Genomic DNA, 23,129 nt, shown 5'->3' on the forward strand with positions numbered 1-23,129 from the left:
CCTCTGTCTCCTCCACCAGAGAAAGTTCCGGTGTTTGAAAACCACCGCTGTTGAGCAAACCTCCATCTTAAGAAAATGAGAATTTGGAAGAAGTTCAAGGTCATATGCCAGTTAGTGACTGACTTGGGGGAGACCTCCAAAGGCTTAAGCCTGTAAGCAAAGGCTTTAAGTAAGGATGAAAGAAGATTTGATTTGCATTTCTGAAAAGATCATTGTAATAATAAAACAGGATGAGGGCCAGGCCGGGCTGTAAGCTGAGAGTTCCCTTAGGAAACTGTATTATGGGGACTTCCTCAACTAAGACAATGGCCTCCAGCTGAGCAGGTGGAAAGGAGCAAGAACTGGGCAAACTCACCCACAGCCACCACTCCTAGAAGTGGGACCACAGCCACATGGCTGACTTGGGAGAGCAGTGCACTGGGGTGGGGGGAGACATTTAGTTTATTTTGTGACAGAAATGGACTTTGGGATGTCCGTGTGACTTCCCTTGGTTGTTACCTAGTTTGATGCAGGGTGGTGGATGTTGACAGTGAAATGGGGTGGTGGGTGGGGGCACGGGACACTTAGGATTGAAGCATTAGATCAGCAGCATTGAAGTGGCAGTGGATGAGCACCGGAGGCCATGTGTGGTTGGGAAAGGGAGGGAGTGTCACGACTGAGGCCCCCAGTGCTAAATGCCACCGCAGGTTCACTTCAGACGAAGCAAGAACCCCTTAGCTTTTACAGCGGGCATTTCCCAAAAGGCCTCTCGTCAGAGCATCTTCAAGTGGAGGAGAGGCAGAGCTCTCGATATAATGGGATGGAGTGTGAAGAAGTGGAGAGATTGAAAGAGCAAGTGGAGTCTATTTTGGGGTGCTTTGTTGTGAAGGAAAAGAGCAGAGGTGGGAACCACCCCTCCTCTAGACTGAGGAGTGGGGCTGGAGGGTTAAGCAAGTGTGAGGGACTTAAGCCTATTTATAGATAGGGGAAGGAGTCCCCCATGTGGAGGAGGAAACTACCAGCAAGGGAACTAGCCCATGAATCATGAATCCAGCCACTAGAGGAAATGGGCTCCTGAAGCTGCTAACAGGACGAGAACGCATCATCCTCGGTGTTTCTTGTCACCCAGCCTGCCCCAAATCGGGCTACCGCTCTCTGTTTTTAAAAGCTCTAAGTCTAAATGGTAACCTAACCCTACGGAGACCTGCATGCCATTCCTGGAAACGAAAGGAGGATTTGAATATAAACCTTAAGTAAAGCAGCTTGATCGAGATAGAAATCCCGTACAAAAGGTGAGATTCTGAGCCCTTTCCCCCAACCCTCCACCCACCCCCTCACCCCCACCCACCCCCATTTTGTGCCTAAGACCTCATCTCGCCTACTTCAGGGCAGATTTTGTTGTTGCTAGAGGCAGATGACTTGATGTCTCCAGTCCAGCTGTAAGAGAAGACCTTTTAAGCAAGAGACTTGCCATTTAACTCGAGAGGAATTTGGACCCAGCACTTTCGCTGTTCCTGTCAGCAAGTGACCTTTATGTGGTGGACAGGCTGCCCCATCCACAGGCTTCCTCCTGAGTATTGCTGACAGGAAACCCCTCAGCGTGCCGCCCTCCTCCCCCCAGCCCCTGGGAGGAAAGAGTCAGGATAAATAATATGGTGTAGTGGAAAGCCGAAGCTGAAAGTCTGGAGACCTGAGTTCTAGTCCCTTTTGGTGCCACTATTCCTTCATAGTAATTTGGAACAAGCCGTTCTTGCCTTTTGTTTTCTCCTCTCTCAAAGAAATGCTCTGAAAGACCCCTTAGAGGTAGCACCTAATATGCCTTTGGGGTTCCTGTTTTGTGCAGTATTTTACTGAAGAGGCACTGACTTAGTCATTTAAAGCTCATTAAAAACAAAAGTACCTGCACCTCTAAATTACCAGCTGGAGAATTCGTCGAAGAGTGCTGTATTGATTTGCTTTACTAACAGAAGGATTTCGAATGACGCACCAGTTGGTATTGAGAACAGTTTCACTACATTCACCAACAGTCAGCTGATATTTCGCTGACTGTGGGGAAGTCATGTGTTTTGAATATAAGAATAGACACTTTCAGCTGTCCTCCGAGTGCCAGTCATTAGAGTATGCTTAATCCACTGCACTAAAAATACCCAGACCTTTTTTCTTTACTAGTCCACAATTCATTTTACTTCAGGTTCAGGTTTAGTTTTACAAATAGACACTTAAAGAACAAAATGAGCTCCTTATTGAATTTTTTAAAACCACTCCTAAAAATAGGGAGTAGACGTTAGGTTCTCGATAATCTTACTAAATGAGAATGACAATTTTAATTTTGCTCCCTCTTCAAAGCTCTCAAAATACTGCTTTGAGCCTGCTTTAATTTTGTGCCAGGTGCAGTATTACTTCAGCATTGTTCTTGGCTACAGTCTAGTTAAGAAATACCTCGGGCTCGAGTCAAACTTCTGCCCCTCCCACTTAACCCTGGGCAGTTGCTACAGCTTCGGCCTCCTGTCAACACAAACAATAATGCTCTTCTCTCAGGGGACTTAAATGCCAAAATCCTGCAAAACTCCTTCGCTGACACTTGGTGTCTCACCTTAGTGAGTGCGCAGTGAATGGTGAACCCCTTTACAACGGTTCAGTCCTGGCTGGCAGAAACAAGGGCAGTATAGGCACTGCATAGCAACCAGATCTCTTCCAAGGCTGATGGGATTTTGACCAGAGCAGGACACACAGGCAGGGGTGCCCTGCCCCCAAAGATGGCATCTGACACATTTAGAGTGGCACTGTGGACCACCATCTTTGAGGGGCCAAAGATGGCATTTGACACATTCAGAGTGGCACCGTGGACCGCCATCTTTGAGGGGCCTGTGCCCTGCTTGGGTCAACGCCTGACACGATTTGGTTGCTTTGCAGTGTCTGTGCTGCCCTTGTCTCCCTCGGCCCCCAGGCTGAACCAGTTCAAAGCCCTCGTTAGTAGCATGCTTCTGTTTTCTTCCCCTCCTGAGTTTTCCAGAAAGGAAAATGCAGTCTTATCATCCTGATATTCACCCACACCGAAGAATTCCTTAATTGGATGGCTTTTTTTTTCAATTCTGAATGGACGGAAACACTCAGTGTTATGGGCTTTCTTTTTTAATTTTCCTACGTTGACCTCTATCAGTCCTGATAATGCTTGAATTCGTGTTTCTCAGTGATTCTGGTGTGGAAGTGCTGTGTGTTGGTTGCAGGAAGGCACTGCTGAGGAGGAGTGAGGGTAGTGTTTGCACTGGGTTGAATATTTAACAACAGTGAAAAAAACAATAGCTAACCGACTCACAGTAACCCTATAGGGTGGGGTAGAACTGCCCTGGTGATTTTCTGGGACTATCTCTTTACAGGAATAGAAAGCCCCTATCTTGCTCCTGAGGAGAGGCTGGTGGTTTTTGAACTGCAGACCTTGCAGTTTGCAGCCCAACTTGTAACCCAGGGCTCCTAGAAGGTACACAGGGCTTCCATGACAAAATCCTTCTTGGTGTGGGTGCTAGCACATGGGTTCTGTCACTGACCATTCGTCACTACATACATTTTAGGACTTTTGTGCAAATGAAACAGCATCAACCTTCCTTTTCCTCTCTGGTTACCTGAGTTTGAATCCCCCCCCCCCCTGTGTTTTTGTTTTAACAGTTTTATTGGCATATACTTCACATATCATAAAATTGAGTAGTTCAGTTACATCAAGAAGAATTGTACAATCAGTTTTAGAACATTTTCTTCATTCTTTCCTCTTCACTCCTGTACTCATCATTATTAGCTTCCCATTTCCCCCAACCTTCCCTGCCATACCCCCAAGGAAGCATTCATCCAGTTACTGTCTATAGATTTACCTATCATGGACTTCATATTTTGTTTTAATGAAATACATGCCAGGAAACCCTGCAGTTGGCTGCATTGTAAGAAGAGTTACGGGAAGGAGCAAAAGAAGTTATTGTTTCTCTATCGTGGGATTGGTCCCCCCCCCCATCTTTAAAAATTTTGCTTGCTTATCCTTTTCAGAATTCTCTTAATGGCACTTGTGACTTGAGATGGAGGAGGAAAAGAGTCTGCCCTATTGACGAAGAAGAAATCCGCTGTGTGAGCGTGGGGACTCTCACACCAGCTTAGGAAATCTCGTTAGAAAACATGGTTAAGCTCACACTCTTTTCCACGATCTTGTCCTACAGATACGCCAGCCTGTATTTTTGCTGTGCAATTGAGGATCAGGACAATGAGCTAATTACCCTGGAAATAATTCATCGTTACGTGGAACTGCTTGACAAGTACTTTGGCAGTGTGAGCTTTTTTTCCTTTTCTTGGTCTTGTTTTTAATTAAATGCTGTTGTCGTGTGTGTTTCTTTTTTTTTAATATCTAAAAATTTTTAAAGCCTTTTCTACTTTACGATTATTCCATTGGGGGATTCTAACCGTTTGAAAGTAGCTTTGTGGGGACAGGCAGAGTGACAACTTCTTGTCAACATGCCTGTCTGTCCAGTGCCCAGACGGAATGACCTGCACATCTTCCTCGTCGAATTGAGATAAAGAGAATGTGATTTCACATTGAAAGATGGAAAGGAGTCCTTGTACCAAAACATCCCTGCCGGCTAGCATTTAGATTTGAGTAGCAGTCACACGCTCACTCCCTGGGAACATGTACTGCAGGAGCAGACTTTAAGGGTAGAACAGGATGGCGGTGCCCAGGATGGGAGTGGGCTGAGTCAGCCCCTACCTAGCTTGGAAGCGCCAGGTTTGCAAGGATGTGCAATGAGTAATGGACTCTGCCTAAAGCACGTTGGGGGCGGGGGCAAGCCTGCCGTGTTTTAGAAGAGTTGACTTCATTCGTCATTTCAGAAGGCATTGCCCTCCTCAGAGAGGGGGAGAGTTGCTCACTGCCTACTGGAATAGTACTTCTTTTTGGCTTTCCAGGTGTGTGAACTTGACATCATCTTCAACTTTGAGAAGGCCTATTTCATCTTGGATGAGTTTCTCTTGGGTGGCGAAGTTCAGGAAACATCCAAGAAAAATGTCCTCAAAGCAATTGAGCAGGCAGATCTCCTGCAGGAGGTAAGTGACTTAGTCATTCTCTGATATTGGCACCAGCCCGGTCTGCTCGAGCTAAGGAAAGCCCAGTCATTTCTTCCAGTCTCAGAGCTGACCCTGAGACAAGCTTGGCACGTAGTGCCCACAGGAAGTGTATTTATCGCAATGCACAACCAGTCACATCAGCTCCATTACCTGCGAGCAGAGGGCTCTCTTTGGAGATGGCCTGTCAGTATGGCTCTTCTGATATATGACTGGGATTTTTTATTTAGACTTACTTAAGATGACTGAGATGATAGCATTTTAATTCCAGATTGGTTCACATGGTCACTTGCTGTCCAGTAAGTGCACCTATAGTCAAGTACATGATCTTAAATAACAAAGCGCCTTCGGTCTCTATGTTCTGCTCTAGATTTAATCTAGAGTCCCATCCCCCAAGGATCACAGTCAACATGGTTTCATTGTTGATTTGGTGCTCAGGTACCTGTGATTTCTGACATTGGGAATTTCATAACCAGTGCTAAACTTTTTCCTAAAAAGAGTAGGAAACCTCAGTACAAGTACCCAGTCGAATTAATGCTGCAGCAACTTGTCGTTTTTACTATATAGAAAGTTCATAGCATGAGAAGGGGGGTTATTAAATACGACCACCGTGTGTTTTCATTCAGGTAAGTGGTGAACATAAGTAGATTGCATAGATGATGATATGTTGACATGCGTTCATACATATATGTGTGGATGCGTGTAGTAAGTCTGGAATAATTTTGCCTGACAGGTGCATTTTTGAGAAGCACTGAAACTCGTTTTGTAGTGCCCATTTATTTTGCTCCTTCTTACTCTATATCAATTTGCTCTTCCTATATTAAGGGACACTTTAAATCTAAGGGGTTTTTGGTTTGTTTATTGTTTTAGCATTTTTATTTGAAAGGAAATGTTATTTTAAGGGAATAGAATAAAAAGAGTGCCAATCTGTTTGCATCCCCTTCCCCCAACCATAAATTTTTAATTGGAAACGGGGAGGGAGGCTGCTCTTGGGTTAGTTGTGGGGACTGCCGAGATGGCACCACCCACTGCACACATACATTAAACGTGTATGCTGTCAGTTAATGATCTTGTCCTGACAGCGCAGAATTCAAATGCCTGAAATGGGCCAGCTTTGCTCTGCAACTCTGATGCCCTCTGCTGTCCCGCTCCTTCCGGGATTGGGGTGGGCCCAGAGTCTGCCTGGCCTGGATAATTTGATTGCAAACAGATCCTGTGTGAGGCTCTGGAGACCGTCAGATGTGCTAGCTTAGCTGCAAATGTACTCTGCTGGGAAAATGGCTTTCAAATACTGCCTTGCTTACAGTGCCATTCTCACTAATCAGACTTTGCCAAACCTATTCCAAAACCAGGGTCGGGAATTGGGAATTTTTCATATTTGTGCCTTTTGTGGATCACTTTTATATTTCAGTATTAAAGCGTATGAGTCCGGGAGGTGCAGTCGATCAATAAGCACTCGGCTGCTAACAAGGAAGTGAGTGGTTAGAACTGACCAACTACTCAGTGGGAGAAAGAGGTGGCAGAGTGCTCCTCCCAAAGATTCACAGCCTTGGGAACCTGAGGAGGCAGTCCTACTCTGTCTTCACTCACTCACTCACTCTCACCACCATGGAGTCTTGACTCAGAGTGACCTTTGGACAGAGTAGAACTGCCCTGCCACATGTGGGTTTCTGAGAATGTAACTCATTTCGGGAGTAGAAAGCCTCATCTTTCTCCCTTGGAGTGCCTCATGGTTTCGAACAGCAGACCTTGTGGTTAGCAGTCCCCTATGCCACCATGGCTCTATTAGTCTTTTTTTTTGGGGGGGGGCAGGTACTTATCAGAAACTATTGTTCAGAACCTGGTATTTCCTGAGCTTCATTATTTCCATTGCATTTGCCTTTAAACGTGTGTGAAGTCACTTTTTAAAAGTGTTTTAAAAGTTTGGAGGTGAATGTTAGGGCACCAGTAACTCTGACCTAGATTTTTTGTTTTAGTGCTACTGGGAAATAGATTTTATAATGTGACAAAATGAGTTTGCCTTAGAGCATATATTAAGTAAATGTACTACGGGACAGAAAGTTATTATAGGACCATATTTATTTGTCTTATCTCCCTATTGAAGTATTTTTAAAGTTGGAAATATTATCTTTCATGTATTACCTTCCTTTAATGTTGAGAGTATACACAGCCAAACATACAGCAATTCAGCAGTGTTCACATGTACAATTCAATGATACTGAAGTGTTTTTCAGCTACAAGTCTGCTTATCCTCCTTTTCCGGGGTGTTCCTTCCATTTACCCCAACTCCCTACCCCCAAGGTTCCCATCAAATCTTTGGTGTTGCTGGTGTCAGTTTAATCCCACATGGATAACTCTGAAAAGAGCAGAAGGCTCAAGACAGCCACTTTTATTCGTTGGGCTAAACTATTGCTTGGTTTTAAGACACCTTCAGGGGATATGCTTGGTTTAAAGTTTAAAGATGATCTCAGGGCAATAGTTTCAGGGGTTCATTTCTGTGGCCTGTGGCTAGAGAATGTCTGGAGTCCATGATAATTGGAGATTTTTGTCCCTTTTGATTAGGATTCTGCTATTTATTTCCCCCCCAGCAGTTTTACTAACATATATAATGCATGTGTCATACATTTCATTAGTTCAATCCTGTTCAAAAGAGTTGTATAATCATCACCACAATCAGTGGTAGCATATTTCTTCTTCCTTGTGCTCATTGTTGCCAGCACCCTGCTAGCCACCAACCTCCCCTGCCGTGTACGTAGGAAGCAAATAATCCAGTGACTCTCTAGATTTACCTACCTGGATTTTCTATTGCAGGAAAGCATACAAAATTCAGACACAAAAACAACCCTGCAACAATCATAGAATAAACAGAGAAAACCCTTACTAGAAAAGAAAGCAGAGAATATGACAATGTGGAACAAATATCCATTGGATCAAAAAGGAGATCAAATGACAAGGTGTCACTTTTTTTTAGTTTTATTGGCATACAATTCAGTCATTTTGTCATCACCACAATCACTTTCAGAACATTTTCTTTGTTCTTGTATTCATCTACAAGGCCCTGCCCATCCCCGGTCCATCATCAGAGGGGATTCATGCTACAGAATTTTGAGTCACAGAAGTCGTTTTCTGTCTTTAAATCAGGGAAAATAGGAATATGCAGAGAAACAGGATGTCTGAGGTTCCATATAGCAGCAGCCCCCAACCCCTCCACCATTTTTTTAAAAACAATGATTGTAAATTATAGGTCCCTGTGTTTAGAAGGAGCTTTCCCCCAATGATTGTCCGATGGCTACAATGATTTATATACAAACCAAAGTCTAGGTTTTGTGAGAACATTTTCACAAGGTCTGTACCTAGTGGTCGGGGTGAACCGTCTTTTCCTCATTCGGCCTTGAGGGAGGCAGAAAGGTGGCTGGGTCCATTCGGACTAAGGAGTGAGCTTGGCTGCACTGCCAGGGAAGGTCTTCAGGAAGTGACAGGTGAAGTCGCCCCTGGGCTGCAAGCCTTCTGATTCCTCTGTTCCTGTCCTCAGCAACCCCGAGCCTAGAGCCAGGGCCGGAAGGAGAGCTAACAGGCCCTGGCCATGTTCTGTCAGGGTATGTCTGTCAGGTTCACGGTTCTGTGAGAGGATTTGAATAGTTTGTGCAAAATGATAACGGAGTAAGCTGAGAAAAGGCATTCCACAAGAAATTACCACAAAAACAGAGCTTAGCCATTAAGCACATGAGTGCACTCTAGCCCCATCTGCCTCGAGCACCGTTTGCTAACCCTGAGGGTGGCCAGGGAAGGATCGAGGGTGCTCTTGAACCAGTGAAGAAAGGTTAGCTGCTGAGGCTCCAGTCAATGGCCTGAGGCCACCTACTTAGCAGCTGCTAGTGGGAGGGGTCCAGGCCCAGACCTGCTAGCCTTCACGGCTGTGAGTGCTCCTCACCTCCCACCCCTTGAACGTGCATTTGTCTTAGAGAGATTGAGATGTTTGCGGGAAGGTGGGGGGCCGGGTGTTGTCCCAACTTCTGTGGATCTCAGTACAAGGAGACTCCATGTAGTGATCAGAGTCAATTACCTAAGATTGACAGCACTTCTTTTTACATTTTCATGGTCCAAGTTAGATTTTTTAAAAATGAGCTATATAGATACAAGTAATACTATAAAAATAATTTCTTGTTAGCATTCTCAAAATGCCTGGATCCCAGGGGGCTTCAAAAAGTTCATGAAAAATGGAAAGAAAAAATAATGGAACTTTCTGAAGCCTACCTTCTTCTGGGGATGGGGTGTCTTATAATTTGAGGTATGATAACATTTAGTCTGTGATTTGGCCTCTATAATTATGTCATTTTTATAGCTGTACAGATAGCACCAAAGACAGTCTTAAATTTATACTAGAAGTCCTAGCTCGTTTTAATTTAGCTGTTCACAAATCCCGGCTTTCTATTTAGTGTCAGTATTTTACTTGAAGTGATTATTTCTGACCAGGCCAAAGATGAATTTGAACTTGTGGTGAAGCTGTTTGTGTTGACTTAAAGGTTCATGGCATTACAAAATGATTTTATCAACCTCGGGTAGTTTGTTTGAGTCGTATTGCCTTTTCTAAGTCATCACGGCAGGTGGCCAGTGGCTCAGGTAGATTTCTGTTAGCATAGTATAGTCCCAAATGAGAAATCACCTGAAGGTTTGTGATAATAATAACTAATGAAATATCAGCAGGCCTTGTGATTAAGTAGTAAAGACGCCGTTTTAATTTTATTTTGACCTTTCCTGAGCTGTGTGCCTAGTCCTTTTGGTATGTGTTTCATGAATATATAATCAGATTTAGGGGATAAAGCCCAGAAATTGGTCCGTATCCAATTTTTCATTGTTGGATTTTAAGACTAGGCCATTGGCACAAGACTGATCTTAAACTATTAAGCTGCGACATATTAAAATCCCAACCCATTGCCTCCGAGTACATTCCACCTCCTAGCGACTCTACAGGACAGAGGAGAACTGCCCCATCTCACCTGGTCAGCTCTCCCGGAGCAGACTGCCGCATCTGTCTCCCTTGGAGAAAGGTCGAGCTGCTGACCTTTCCGCTCACTGCCAAGTGCTTAACCACTGTGCCACTAGGGTCCCTTGCAGGATGCTAAACAGAACAAATTGAAACTCTTAGCCATACTTGGACTAGTGTTTCCCATCACCACTTAAATGCTGGATCTGAAACGTCGATGGTTTCTGAGTGGGAGAGGGTGACGGAAGTTGGCTTCATAAGTACACACATATCATGAGAGGACATCTAGGTGCGTTGTCTTTGTAAAGTCGGACACTGACCAGCTTTTCTCTGCTCCTTAATTTTATAGAGCCAGAATGAAGAATGGGGAGGTTTGTCTGAGGATATCTTATGATAAAGAGCAATCTAAGACATTAGTCTCTTTGGCCCACAGCCTATTTATTGGTAACTACGAAATTTCCCGTTTGTGTGGCATGGATCACCTGGGGTGTTATGCCAGGACCGTTGCACGTGAAATGATGCCCAGCCCTTGCCTGTCTGTGAGGCTCACACACTGACCCCGCAGCAATGGGCGCATGCTGGTGTGGTTCCACGCTTTGGGATGTGGCGACCCCTCCTCTTAGACTAACAGCCATGCTCTGGCCTTGGGGAAGGTCCCCCCTGCCCGCTGCTTGCTGTTGGTACTGTTTCTCACCAAGGTCCATTGTGAGTGAAAACCCGTGAGGTACCAAAAGCAAGCAATGAACTCATGGATTTGCTTCTACTTGGAGATGATGGATGCGCTCTGTGGTTAACCTGCCTGCTCTAGAAAGTGGCCCTCTGTAGAGAAGTAGTGCTGGAGGCCTTTGTCACTGCCCGAGTGTGGGGTTCTGGGGTCCAAGGTCTGGCCCAGATCTGGGGGATGGTGGCTCTGTGAGGCATATAGTAGGTCTGGGAGGGGTGCCATTCAGATGGAAAGGTAAGAATATTAGAAGGAAAAAAAGTGATTTCTTTCAAAACATGGAGCTTTTATAACATAATGTTACTCTTAAGTAACTTAGGACATGAAATTTTTAACATGAAGCTTTTTTTTCCTTCTTCCAAGTTACATCTGGCTGATTTAGAGTATTTGGTATGCAAGTCAAACTCCAGAATATCTGAAGTTATTAAATAAAAACACTTGACTTTGTTCAAATAAGTACAATAATGCCATTTAACAGTACATGACATTTTATAATCCTTCTAGGCTTGTCCTAGGACAGGCTCCTCTCCTTCCTGAGAAAACCTTTCAGCTGAAACCTTTTTCTTCTGAATTGGGTTAAAAGTTTAAAAGATAGTGGTGTAATGGCTCACATGCTGGATTGCTAACCACAAGGTCAGCAGTTTGAAAGCATCAGTTGCTCCTGGGGAGAAAGATGAGGCTCTCTATTCCCAGAAAGAGTTATAGTCTCAAAAACCCATAGGGACAGTTCGACTCTGATCCTGAAGTGTTGCTGTGAGTCAGAATTGACTCGATGGCAGTGAGTTTGAGTACACTTCAATAATTTGTAGGTAAACTTGATTGGAGTTGGCTATTTAAAAATATCTGGATAAGTGAGTTCTTGGCTGGCAACATTCATTGGTGCTGGAAATAAAAATAGACCTTTTTAAGGCCCAACAAATCTTGCCTTTCACTTTGTCCTTAGTCACTGGTTTTCAGATTGCAATTACCGTATATATTCGTGTATGAGCTGAGTTTTTTCAGCACATTTTTAATGTATTTTTTTGTGTGGTCAAATTAGGTGCCTTGGCTGATATGCGGGCCGGCTTATACTTGAGCATGTACACTATTTTACTCTCTGGTTTTGAGCTGTTTTCCCCTTGATCTGTTTGTTAGAATTTTGAGAATGTTTGTTTCTGCTCTTCCATCGCCAACGTAATTTCAGCCAGCTCTTGCTGCTCTGGGCTACTTATAAGAAAAAGGTATAGCTGAAAATATTCACTAACTGTGAATCAGTCATTTAAAAATATATGTTAGAATTTACAGTAATATATTTTATATCACAACTTAGTATATGCACACAAACTAAAGTTTATTAAATAGTACACAGTCTCCTTTCTTGTTGTATAGTCTCAGCTTTTTGATTCTAGAAAGCCTCTGCTAACCACAAATTCAGCAGGTTGATACCACCAGTCACTCCATGGGAGAAAGACCAGGCTTTCTAACTCCTTAAAGAGTTTCAGTCTTGGAAACCCCACAGGGGAAGCCCTACCCTGCCCTGTAGGGGTGCTTTGAGTCAGCATTGACTCAGTAGCAATGAGTGGTTTTGGGGGGACATTTTTGGTTGTCCCAAGGGGACTGGCGTGAGTGGTTCTACTAGCATCTCATGGGCAGACCAAGGTGATTGCTCAATATCCTAAAATGCACAGGACCCACCCCCCTAACCAGAGGAATTTCTGCCAATAGTAGGAGGCTGAGAACCTTTGTGTTCTCCCTAACACCATGGACTGTGTAGATTCCATCTGTGTCTGTGGACATCGTGGTGTGGTGTGCAGATCATAGAGCAGGCGTCCTCAAATTACGGCCCCGCGGGCCACATGCGGCCCACCGAGGACATTTATCCAGCCCGCCGGGTGTTTTTGCCCCGTTTGTTTTTTTACTTCAAAATAAGATAGGTGCAGTGTGCATATGAATTTGTTCATAGTTTTTTTAAAACTATAGTCTGGCCCTCCAATGGGTCTGAGGGACAGTGAACTGGCCCCCTGTTTAAAAAGTTTGAGGACCCCTGCCATAGAGGGTTGGCTGCAAGAGAACCCAAAATACAGAAACAGGAGAGACGAGCAGCACCTGCTGGGTTAGGAGCCTGTGACTGGCGGCCAGAGTCCCCTGGGATTTGACAGCCAGTGACAGGTGGGCGGGGCCTGACTATAGGACCTAATCTATAACAAACACCAAACCAAGCTAGTCCCGTGTATTCCCAGATGACCATCCAGTCAACCCTGGAGGCTGTCGCAACACTTTTCTTTGGATTTTTCCAAACCCCCATAGGGTGTGGGATTTTAGGGATTTCATAGTTTTCTTAAAGGAGAAATCATTTAAGGAACCTTAATTTGCATATATTGACTTTTCTTTAAGGAACTCCCTTGGCGTAGTGGTTAAGTGCTCCGCTTAACCACGACTAGAGTCCACTAGTGGCTTTTGCTCCCTTAACGAAGAGTAGCAAACTCTAGGGGCAGTTCGACTCTCTCTTACAGGGGCTCATTGAGTTGGAATAGACCCAATTAGACTTTTCCCCTTTAACTTTAGCCTTAAAGACGTCATTTCCTAAAAAAGAATAGAGTTGTAAAGTATTTGAAATGCTTGGATGCAAAGAAATCATATGTTCTGAAAACCCTGATTCAATTCAGGTCATTTGAAGTGAGGGCGTTTCCTTCCATGGTCCGCATGGGAAGACCAGGCCAAGTGATGCAGTCACCCTACAGGAGGGTTACCAGTCTGCGCTTTAAGAAAAACGATTTTCTCTTGCAATTAGAATTAGATGCAGATGTGGAAAGATAGCCAAGGCCTATGGATCAACTGAGGAAGGATCTGGTAGCAGGACATTCACAAGCAACAGAATAGCTTTAGGAAGGGTTCGCCCCCACCCCAGTCCGTTTTTAAAAATTTTAATGAATTAATGCTGTTGTGTGAATGAAAGCGTAGGCTTTGTGTTGCCCCAGGAAATCCATATAGAGTCGAATTTACAAGTAAAGTTTGAGCACAGATGTAGTGCTAGTCTGTCTGCTTTTGGCCATTTTAACTCGCCATCTGGAGTGGCCATACTGCTCTTGCCACTCATTGCTCCTTAATGTAAAAAATAAAAATAAAAATAAAATCCACAGGTCTTAGTGCTTCCCAACATTGAGAAAGGAAGACTGCCACTGAGGTGCTTTGAGATGGAAATGCGCCCTGCACAGTGTGGGGCTTGGACTCTTTATTCACTGCTAGCTCCTCCGTTCTCTGCTGTCCCGCTCCTTCAACACAAGGACTAGGGTTGAGCAACTGGCTTTGCCTCCATGACCCAATTCTGTAGGGGCAATCAAAAGGAGACCCCTGCATTGTAGAACAGGAAGGCCTGAGGAATCGAGGAAGTGCCTTTATGCGCCAAACTGGAGGAGAGCAGACACTTCAAATTAGAATTACATGTACTTTTCACTAATGGAGTTTTTTTTTTCTTCTGCCACATTGGGTATGAGAAAGAGGGCTGCTACTGGGTTTTTCCAGCATAGATTCCGTACCACCGGACGCCCTCGGCTGATTTTTGAAGTTCATTCTCACCCAGGTTTAGCGCTCCATGATTGGTCACAGAAGTCTCCTTTTAACAAGCGTCAAGCCCTTTGATAATTGCAACCTCACGGGTTTTCACTGTAGCTTCCCAGTTGGCTTGACTTTAGAATCAGAAGCCCAATGTGGTGAATGTCCCACTAGTTTTAAGGTGATCATTGCCTCATAGTCTTTTCTTAGGAAGTCAGAGAGGATCTGAGAACCAGTCAACCGTTTGCTCACTGCTAGATTTACTTGTCATCCGACAGTACCCATGACAGCTAGTCCTTTCTGCGGTGGGCTGAGGAAGGCTAGTTTTAGTGTGGAGAAGACCTACCAGCGTCCTGCTTGTGGACACGAGAGGAGAGACTAGTGGGAGAAGTCTTGAGGGAAAAGGGGGGAGAGAGGGATCAAAAGGCTTCGCTTCGGGCAAGAAGACTCTTCCTCTGCTGTTCAGAGGTGATCTTGGGGTAAAGCTGCGGGTGGCTTGGTTTTGGAGTTTTGTCCCCCACTGGTTGGAGGAGGAAAGTCGAGAGAGGATGTTCTCAGCTTTGAGAACTAGGTCATCTGGAGGAGACGGAGGCAGGAACAAGGGAGACAACTTGAGGACAATCTCGGGAGTTGAGAGGAGACTTAACCAGGAATCACTCAGCTCCTGGTGAGCAAAAAGGCTTGCCCAGGAGTGAAGGCCCCTCCAGCTTGGAAATAATCAATGGAGCCTCTCTATGTTCAAAATAGGCATCTGAAGAATCTATTCTAAGGCCAACTTGTGGCTTATATTTGTGTAATACAACTATGTTAAGGTGCATTTTTATCCTGTTATCATTCTTCATTCCCATGCCATCCAAACCACGGGCTTTTTAGGGTCTAGAAATGCATAGCTAGGAGGGGGATAGTTGAGCACGCTCCCAGGAACCAAGAGGGGCCTATTCTCACCACAAGGTTTTCTGGTGGGTGCCAGGACAGACTTTCCTCACGGCCACCCGAATTCTCAACAAATTCGATTTGTTGTTGTTGTTCTGTGACTCAAAGCTGGGCCAGCAATACAGGGGCCAGAGTCACTAGCATAACATATGTGGATCCCTTTTATGTGAGAGAAATGCTGACATTGACTTAATTATGGGTTCACCATTTAGGTAAAAACCAGTCTTGAGTGTTGGAAAGCCATCAAGGCAATTTTTGGGGGGGTGGGGGTGGGGTACAGAATTCTTTCAGGTCTGGCATTCCCTGCATTGGGAATAGAGGTGAAGCATGCGACGGCAGTATAAAATTGCTAGACTACATTTTGTTTCTGTAGACTTTAGCATTTCATTGATTTTTCATCAATTTAAAAAATACATACCGTATATACTCGTGTATAAGCCAAGTTTGTCAGCACTTTTTTAATGCAGTTTTTGTGGTAAAATTTGGTGCCTTGGCTGATAGGTCGGCTTATACTCGAGTATATATGGTATATTGGATGTTTCCCCACCAAAGCCAGGCAATCTTCACAATGGATAATAAATATCTTGCAGCCTTTTTCTTCTCTAAGTTCTGTCAGAGAATTGGTGCAGGTATCTGGGGGCTGTCACATTTGAGACCCGTTCCTTCTCCAATTGAGGGACAGGTCCTTAGGCACGAGGAGGACTGCTCCTGTCTGAACGCTTCCATTTATCAGGCATCTACTTTGAGGGGAACTGCCCCCTCAAGCCCTCCTGAATGTTGCCCCGCCCTTCCCTTTTCTCCCATCAGGGGAAGAAACTGTCCGTAGCTGGGTCAACGCGGTGTGATGGGATCAAAATGATTAAGGCGGAGGTAGACTCAGAGTTGTAAGAGACTTCAGGGGGAGGGCTACTTGACAGAGTTCACCGTCTCTGGTTCTCTGTCTGGAATACCATAGCAAGTGCCAGTGGGTGGAAGACAGTGTTCACATCACTTTTTCACTCAAGCTGGCACTTGGGGTGGTTGGAAATGGCACAGGCCACCCTGTGACTTGGCTTGAGGAATGAGCCTTCTTGGTGACTGGTGCTGACTTTACTGCTTTCTGGGCATCTGCCATTCGGCAGAGGTCGCTCTCGACACCCAGGGCTTCCCTGAGTAGAGAGTCTGCGCCGGAGTACTGATGTGCACTGCAACGTGGAAGGGCATGTGTTCAGTTGCTAATTACTGTCTCATTGAGTTTCATATTTTAACATTACCCGAGCAGTCTAATTATGTTAAATCCCAAGGGATAGTTGCAATTATTTCATTAAGCTGCTATTTTCACAAGAGAATTTTGCTCTGATCATGACCCATCCTTGGGATTTATCATTTATTTCTTTCTACAGAGACTATTGAGATGGGTTGAGAGGTTCATTAGCCAAAAGGTATTACTTATTAAATACTGTAACTCACTAATCCTTTCTGAAATTGAAAGGTTTTTATAAGACTATGAAGTGTTTGAGAGTTGTTTGTTTTTCCCTTAATACATTCTAACCTACTGCTTCATTCCACTGTAATTCTCTTCTGAGTAGGAGGGAACAAGGGCAAATATCTCTTTAAAATGTTTAGTAATTCGTTGAGGGTTGAAACACCTAGCTTTTCTCAGATATTTTGTACTTAATTGGTTCCATAAGTTTAAGACTATTTCTTATTTTATTGGTGGTTACGTGACTTTGTAGTTTAACATTTCAAAATTTCATATGGAATAAGTCAAAAAACGAGAATACTTTCAAAACAGAACTTGATGATGCCTTAAATAAGTTAGGTTTAACTTAATGGAGCCACAAACCTTTTGGTGGTAAGTGTTACAGTCCCCTTTAGATACTGAAAGGTCTTGAGCCCTCAGGAAAAAACAGACATAGTTTTGCCTGTAATTTCAGGGGAGACAGGGAGTCTCTTAAATCTGTGGACACTAGAGGTCAGCTCAAACCTCATCTCAGGTAACACGACAGTCTTTCTAGATTAAATTTTTTTTTTCTTTTTTAACATTTTATTAGGGGCTCATACAACTGTTATCCCAATCCATACACACATCAATTGTGTAAAGCGCATTTGTACATCGTTTCTCAAAACATTTTCTCTCCATTTAAACCCCCAACATTAGGTCCTCATTTTCCCCCTCCCTCCCCGCTCCCCCCTCCCGCATGAGCCCTTGATAGTTTATAAATGGGTATTTTGTCATATCTTGCCCAGTCCGACGTCTCCCTTCATCCACTTTCCAGGGAGGAGGTCACACACAGTTCCATGTAATCGGTTCCCTCTTTCCTACCCATATTTTTAAGGACCAACATTACCAAGTGTGTTGAGAGAGTTCTTTAAAATCACTTTTGAAGAGAGTTAAAAAAAAATTTTTTTAATTTAATGTCCTTAGTCTCAAAGTCATTCTGTTTGTCGGCTTGCTTGCTTGCTTGCTTTTTTAAATTGCTGGGTAAACAGTTCAAATCCTCCATTGTGGCTTAAAATGTCAGCTAGGTGACAGCTTTCTAAATTTTTTCCTCAGGGAAGTTTTCCCTCCGTGATCCGTAGTTTGTGGTTCCCTTCAGATGAGAGGGTTTTCTTGCAGGGATTAAATTCCTTTACTTCTCCTAGTCAAGTCCTGATGATCCAAACCCTGGCGGCAGGGAGTGTATTCCCTTGGCTCAGTCTTGCACAGAGAACTCACTCTGACAGTCTTCTCAATCTTACTAGTAAATCCAATGAGTTGGCTACTAACTGCAAGGTCAGCAGTTCGAAACCTCGAGTCCAGTGGTTCTCAACCTTCCTAATGCCGCAACCCTTTAATACAGTTCCTCATGTTGTGGTGACCACCCCCCCCAAACCATAAAATTATTTTCATTGCTACTTCATCACTGTCATTTTGCTACTGTCATGAATCAGGCGACCCCTGTGAAAGGGTCCTTCAACCCCCAAAGGGGTCTCGACCCACAGGTTGAGAACCGCTGCTCTAGCCGATCCAAGGGAGGATGAGGCTTTGTACTCCTCCTGGAAAGGGTTAAAGTCTCAGAAACCCACAGGGGCAGTTCTACTCTGCTCCATGGGGACATTAAGAGTAGGACAGTGAGTTTGAGTTACGATTCTATTGCCCTTGGTCCCTTTGGGCCATGACTATGATTACATATGGTAATGGCCAAGTTCCCAAAAAATGACATCTTGGGCAGTGTTTAGAAATGGAACATTCAGCCATAAGGCCAAGAAAAAAAACTTGAAGCTTTAACTAACCAAGTTCTCTATGCTATGCAATAAAGGTTCTAGAAAAACTTAATACGTGTTTCCATTTGTATTCTGTGTAAGAATATGTGCATTTCTTTTGTAGCCACGTCATGAATATTTTAATGTCCCTGTGTACTAAATGACTCCTCATCGAATATGCAGTTTCACAGAGGAAATAGAGCTGATACACTTAAGAAAGAAAATGCACGCAGCTTGGTGATGCTGGTTATCTTGTTACAGTAATTATAGAACGTTTCCCCTTGTAATGGTTCCCCTACCCCCTTTGCTCTCCCTCTTCCATTTTAGTTTAATCCTTTATGTTGCCTTGGTTTAGCTTCTGCCTACTCCACCTGTGATTTAATTTCTTCTTGGGAAACATAAGCGCTTTGAATGTTTGGAGGAATACTTCATCTTAAATGTATACGCATGCTATCACTATTGAGCCATCTGCGATTGATCTTCTAAGAGGAACACCCTGCAATCTTTAAAGCGGTTTTGCCAAAGAGAATACAGCTGGAACAAACTGTTATGTTAGTAAGCTTTGGTCTTCAAATGGGGATACACTCCCCAGTGCCACACAGTGTCTCCTGTCATGTTGCGTCCTGTATGAGCTCATGTGCCATAACATCTCACAAATAAGTGTATGTGGAAGTAATAGCCCGAGGGTAAAGTAAGTCTGTCCCAGGACACATTTAAACCATGTCCCATCCATGCTATCTACAATAACCAAGCAATCCCTTTACAAGAGTATCATCCCTTGATGAGAGTATCGTCCCTAATAGCTGTAAGGAACCCTTCACCACACTACTACAGATTGTGAAAATATTTTACTGTTCAGTTTAAATACCTGAATACTTCTATTTCATTAGGTATAGTTTTGTAAAATGTCTTCATTTAAATGCATAACACCTCCTTTGATGGTTTCTATTTTAGAATATGAAAACTTTTATTATTGAAGATTATTTTGTTGGTGCAGAATAAAATATGCTGCACACTGATGCTCCAAGGCAGAGTATCAAACAACTCATTCATTCATTCATCTATACATTCACCCGTCTAGAACAGGGGTCGGCACACTGCGGTTCTTGAGCCCTATGCAGCCCTTTCTGTATGCACATTGGCTCTAAAGTAACATTGAAAAAGTCTAAAGGATTTTATTTATTTGCAAAAATTTGTTTGTGGCTCTCAAATTTTTAAGTGGTTGGGAGGAACAGGATTGGCTCTTCAGCCTCAAGCTTGCTGACCCCTGATCTACAAAGTACACAGACCTGGAGGGGAAGGGGGGGTGTTTGACCTAGCCCAACTGCCCCACATTTGATGGCCCAGAATAGAGCTGCCCCCGGAAACCGGGAACGTGGGGAATCATTGTGCTTTTTCATGTCCATGTTTTTTACCTCCATCCCCTTGCCAGGCTATCTGTCTACGCTAGGCCTGGGGGTTAATGCTGTATAGATACCCATTGTCTCCTCTCTGTGTGCTTTGGACTGTGTGTGCTGAGCTGTAGCATGCTGCTGCTTTGTTCTCTGTATACGCGGCCACCTTTCAGTTCGTAGACTCAGAGCTGCCTTGGCATGTTGAAAATAAAAGTGTTGCATGCATTTTGTCTCATGTGAATGACTTTTTATCTTCTCCATCTCTTTTGATTAGAATAATATCATTTGCCATTTTGGTTTTTCCAGGTAATTTCAAGCTACAGTTTCAGGGTGGCCATGTGGCAATGGCATCCTCTATGAATTAGAAACACACACACTCTGTAAAAGACTCCAGCGCATTATTTGGGCAAGTCTCCTAAGGGTGAAAGGTGTAAATGATTCTCTGAAACTTGGCCTTTTATTTTAAATAATGCATATTCCATAAGTAACACGATTCTCTGCAACAAAAGCTGTCCAAAATTGCAGACCGCAAATACCTAGGGAAAACCTGACCTAGTGGACTAGGGGCACAAGTTTGAGCGGGACAAGCCAAGACTGTTGCCAGGGTGAAGTAGCCAATAAACAAGGCAAGCACGGCCTTGCTTGTGTCTGCCTAGTAATCTACAGTGAACCATTCTGTATGCTTTCATCTCTGGTGCAACAGGTGAAGCTCTCACTACAGAGGAGTAAGTCAGCACAAGGAAGGCCGTGCTTACCTTGTCAGTTGGGAGAGACAGATGCCAGCCAGACACTATAGAAACAATCAGTCTTTGGTGGGATGAAACAATGGAAAATGGTTCACTACAGATTACTAAATAGGCACCAAGAAGCCATGCTTACTGGACAACCCCAATACTGCTGTTAACGGTGGAATTCCATGTATGTATATCCTGTAGTGGATACTTTAAAGATTGAAGTTACAAAGAGAGATTTAATATGATGGAAATAATGACATATTTTTAAAAATCCATTAATATCTATGGGACTCAAATGGCTTTCTCCGAGTATATTCAGGGATTTGGAGACTCATCATTAGGAGGAGACTGGGTATGGATTCTTTAAGCACTCTTTCAAAACGTTCTCAGGAAACTAGGCCTAGAGAACGGCGTGAAGCCGCCTCTGCCTGCCCGGGCCCTACATGGCACAGCATGGCATCGCAAAGCATCAGCATGTAGCCACACTCAGCAGAAGGAAGCCGAGTTCCTAAAGCTTGTCCAAGCAGGGCTCTCATTACATGTGGCTCATGTGTCTTCAGTCTCAATCTGTAACACTGCCTCATCTTCCCGCCTGTTCTACTTTTGTAGACAGCCATTTCTATTGTGTCACCTGTGTCTGTCTCATTACATTCTTTTATGCCACTGGGTTTTGGTTTTGTTTTAATCCCTCACATAGGGTTACATCAGGCAGATTTGATTCAGGCTCACTTGTTTGGCATGAAAACATCCACAGATTTCGACCATCCTGTCAAAAGTCTGAACATACCTTTTGTCACAAAGGCCACTTTGCAAGCACATAGACATACCAATACGGCACAAGAACGTTAACACCTTATAGGGCCTGTCTTTCCTCTTCAAGCATGTAACCCTTGAACAGCTGCCTCTAAGTTTGCCAGTCCTGGAGGTAAGTACTATACAGTTTATTTACAGGGGACTCCAAAAAGGTGGCGAGGAAACTGGAATACGAGAGTGGGATGTCTCCATGGGCTTTGCGGCTCCCCTAGACTAGAGCTCTTACGTGCCGTGAAATGCGACATTCTAGGGATGTATGGTTTAATACCAGTTTCCTTTTCTTGCTTTGTGCTGCACCACGACTAGGATGCAAAAGTAAGTGTGTTTGGTACTGCCTACTATAAAATTCTCAAATCCTCTCTCCAAACTTAGCATGCTTTTTGATTCCCAAAGTGATTGGCCATAATAGCTGAACCCACCTGGTACTTTCACGTGTAACATGCAAAGTCTACCAGCTAAATAGACTTGTCTTTTTTGAAATGCAAAACCAGGCTGGGGCTCTGTCCCACAGCTTGCTTTGTGGACACGGCAGTTAGTGGGACTGGGAAGGTGGCCGCTTCTCAAACCATGGTGCTGTAAGACACTTGAACTCAAAGGAGTTACAGGCATTTTGAAAACTGCATTGTGACACCCCCCAAAAAAAGACCATTGGGAGGGGCAGGGGGATCGAGTCTTACGTGTTTCTCGAACCCCCTTGGCTTTCTATTTGGCATGAATTTTAACCCGTAGGGATCTTATCACTGGTCCAGCTCAGTACAAGGGACTTCCTTAGTTGCCTGTGGGTTTGATTTGGTTTGGGTACAGCACCTGCCCCTGGCCCACCAGCACCTGCTCAGATGGGTTTAAATGACTGCCTGCTGAAAGATCCTGTGGAGGCCTGGTGATTTGGGGTCCCCTTAATGACCACCAGCAAGCACTAATGGCTCCCTGCTGCTTACTGCTGCTGCTCGTGCTGAGTCACAGGACCGGTCTCCACTTGGTTTCTTGCTGCCTGAAATGAACACAGCCTGCCCGGTGCGTGGGGTCCCGTTCTCTGGGCTCTCGGATGTGCTTACCAGAGTCTCACGTTTTCCTCCCACAGGAAGCGGAAACCCCACGTAGTGTCCTTGAAGAAATTGGACTGACATAACTCTCCTCCTTTGTTGGTGATTCCCTTGGGGCATTTCACACACTGTAGATGTTCACTGCCTCTCACATCCATGTTAGCTAATGGTGTCAGATGATGTTGCGTCAGTATTACTGTTTTGCTAAGCTGCTGCTTTCAGGCCTATACAAGTTGTTGTTTTTCTTTTAAAGGGAACTTTGGTTAAGGCATAAGTCAAGGGACTTAATTATGAATTACAATGGCACAGAAAAAAGTAGCTTTTAAAGTCAGTTTTTCTTTAAGTTTATATACATATAAAAAGGACACATCTATATACATGTACTATCAAACGGGCAGTATGCATGTACGACACTATCATACTGAGCCAAGGAAACTGGTAAATTATATATTAAAAGCTGGTTTTCTGGAACCAAGACTAGGGCAGCAACTCAGTACCACAAGACAAGGGAATTGGCATGTCCTGTATCCAATTAAACTCAATTTTGAAACGTTTCTAACACAAGTTTATACCAAAGATCCCTATTGGAAGCTACCCACCTTAAAACCACAAAGGGAACACAGAGCATTGGAAATGACTTCGGAGCCGTGGCAGCGTTCGCTCAGTCAGGCCTCCAGC

At 44.1% G+C, this 23,129-nt stretch overlaps 1 protein-coding gene across 6 annotated transcripts in view; it reads left to right on the forward strand.

The window, feature by feature from the left end:
* Positions 1–23,123, forward strand: part of AP1S2 (adaptor related protein complex 1 subunit sigma 2) — a 24,221-nt gene extending 1,098 nt beyond the window's left edge. Inside the window, exons 2-6 of one of the 6 annotated variants that reach the window (XR_006680097.1) lie at positions 4,179–4,287; positions 4,918–5,055; positions 10,407–10,501; positions 21,715–21,723; positions 22,490–22,562. Coding sequence is in view for 4 of the 6 variants with exons in the window: in XM_045290699.1 (XP_045146634.1) it covers positions 4,179–4,287; positions 4,918–5,055; positions 21,715–21,723; positions 22,490–22,537 (304 nt within the window). In the remaining 2 variants the exon portion in view is untranslated. Of the gene's footprint in view, positions 1–4,178; positions 4,288–4,917; positions 5,056–10,406; positions 10,502–18,591; positions 20,092–21,714; positions 21,724–22,489 lie in introns of those variants that run through there. The other 5 variants (XR_006680096.1, XM_045290699.1, XM_004709943.2 and 2 more) reach the window with 5 other exon arrangements.
* Positions 23,124–23,129: the final 6 nt, after the last annotated feature.

Source organism: Echinops telfairi, unplaced genomic scaffold, assembly GCF_000313985.2.
Source record: "Echinops telfairi isolate 266 unplaced genomic scaffold, ASM31398v2 ScPeMD7_53;HRSCAF=182, whole genome shotgun sequence".
NCBI classification, from domain to species: Eukaryota; Metazoa; Chordata; class Mammalia; order Afrosoricida; family Tenrecidae; genus Echinops; species Echinops telfairi.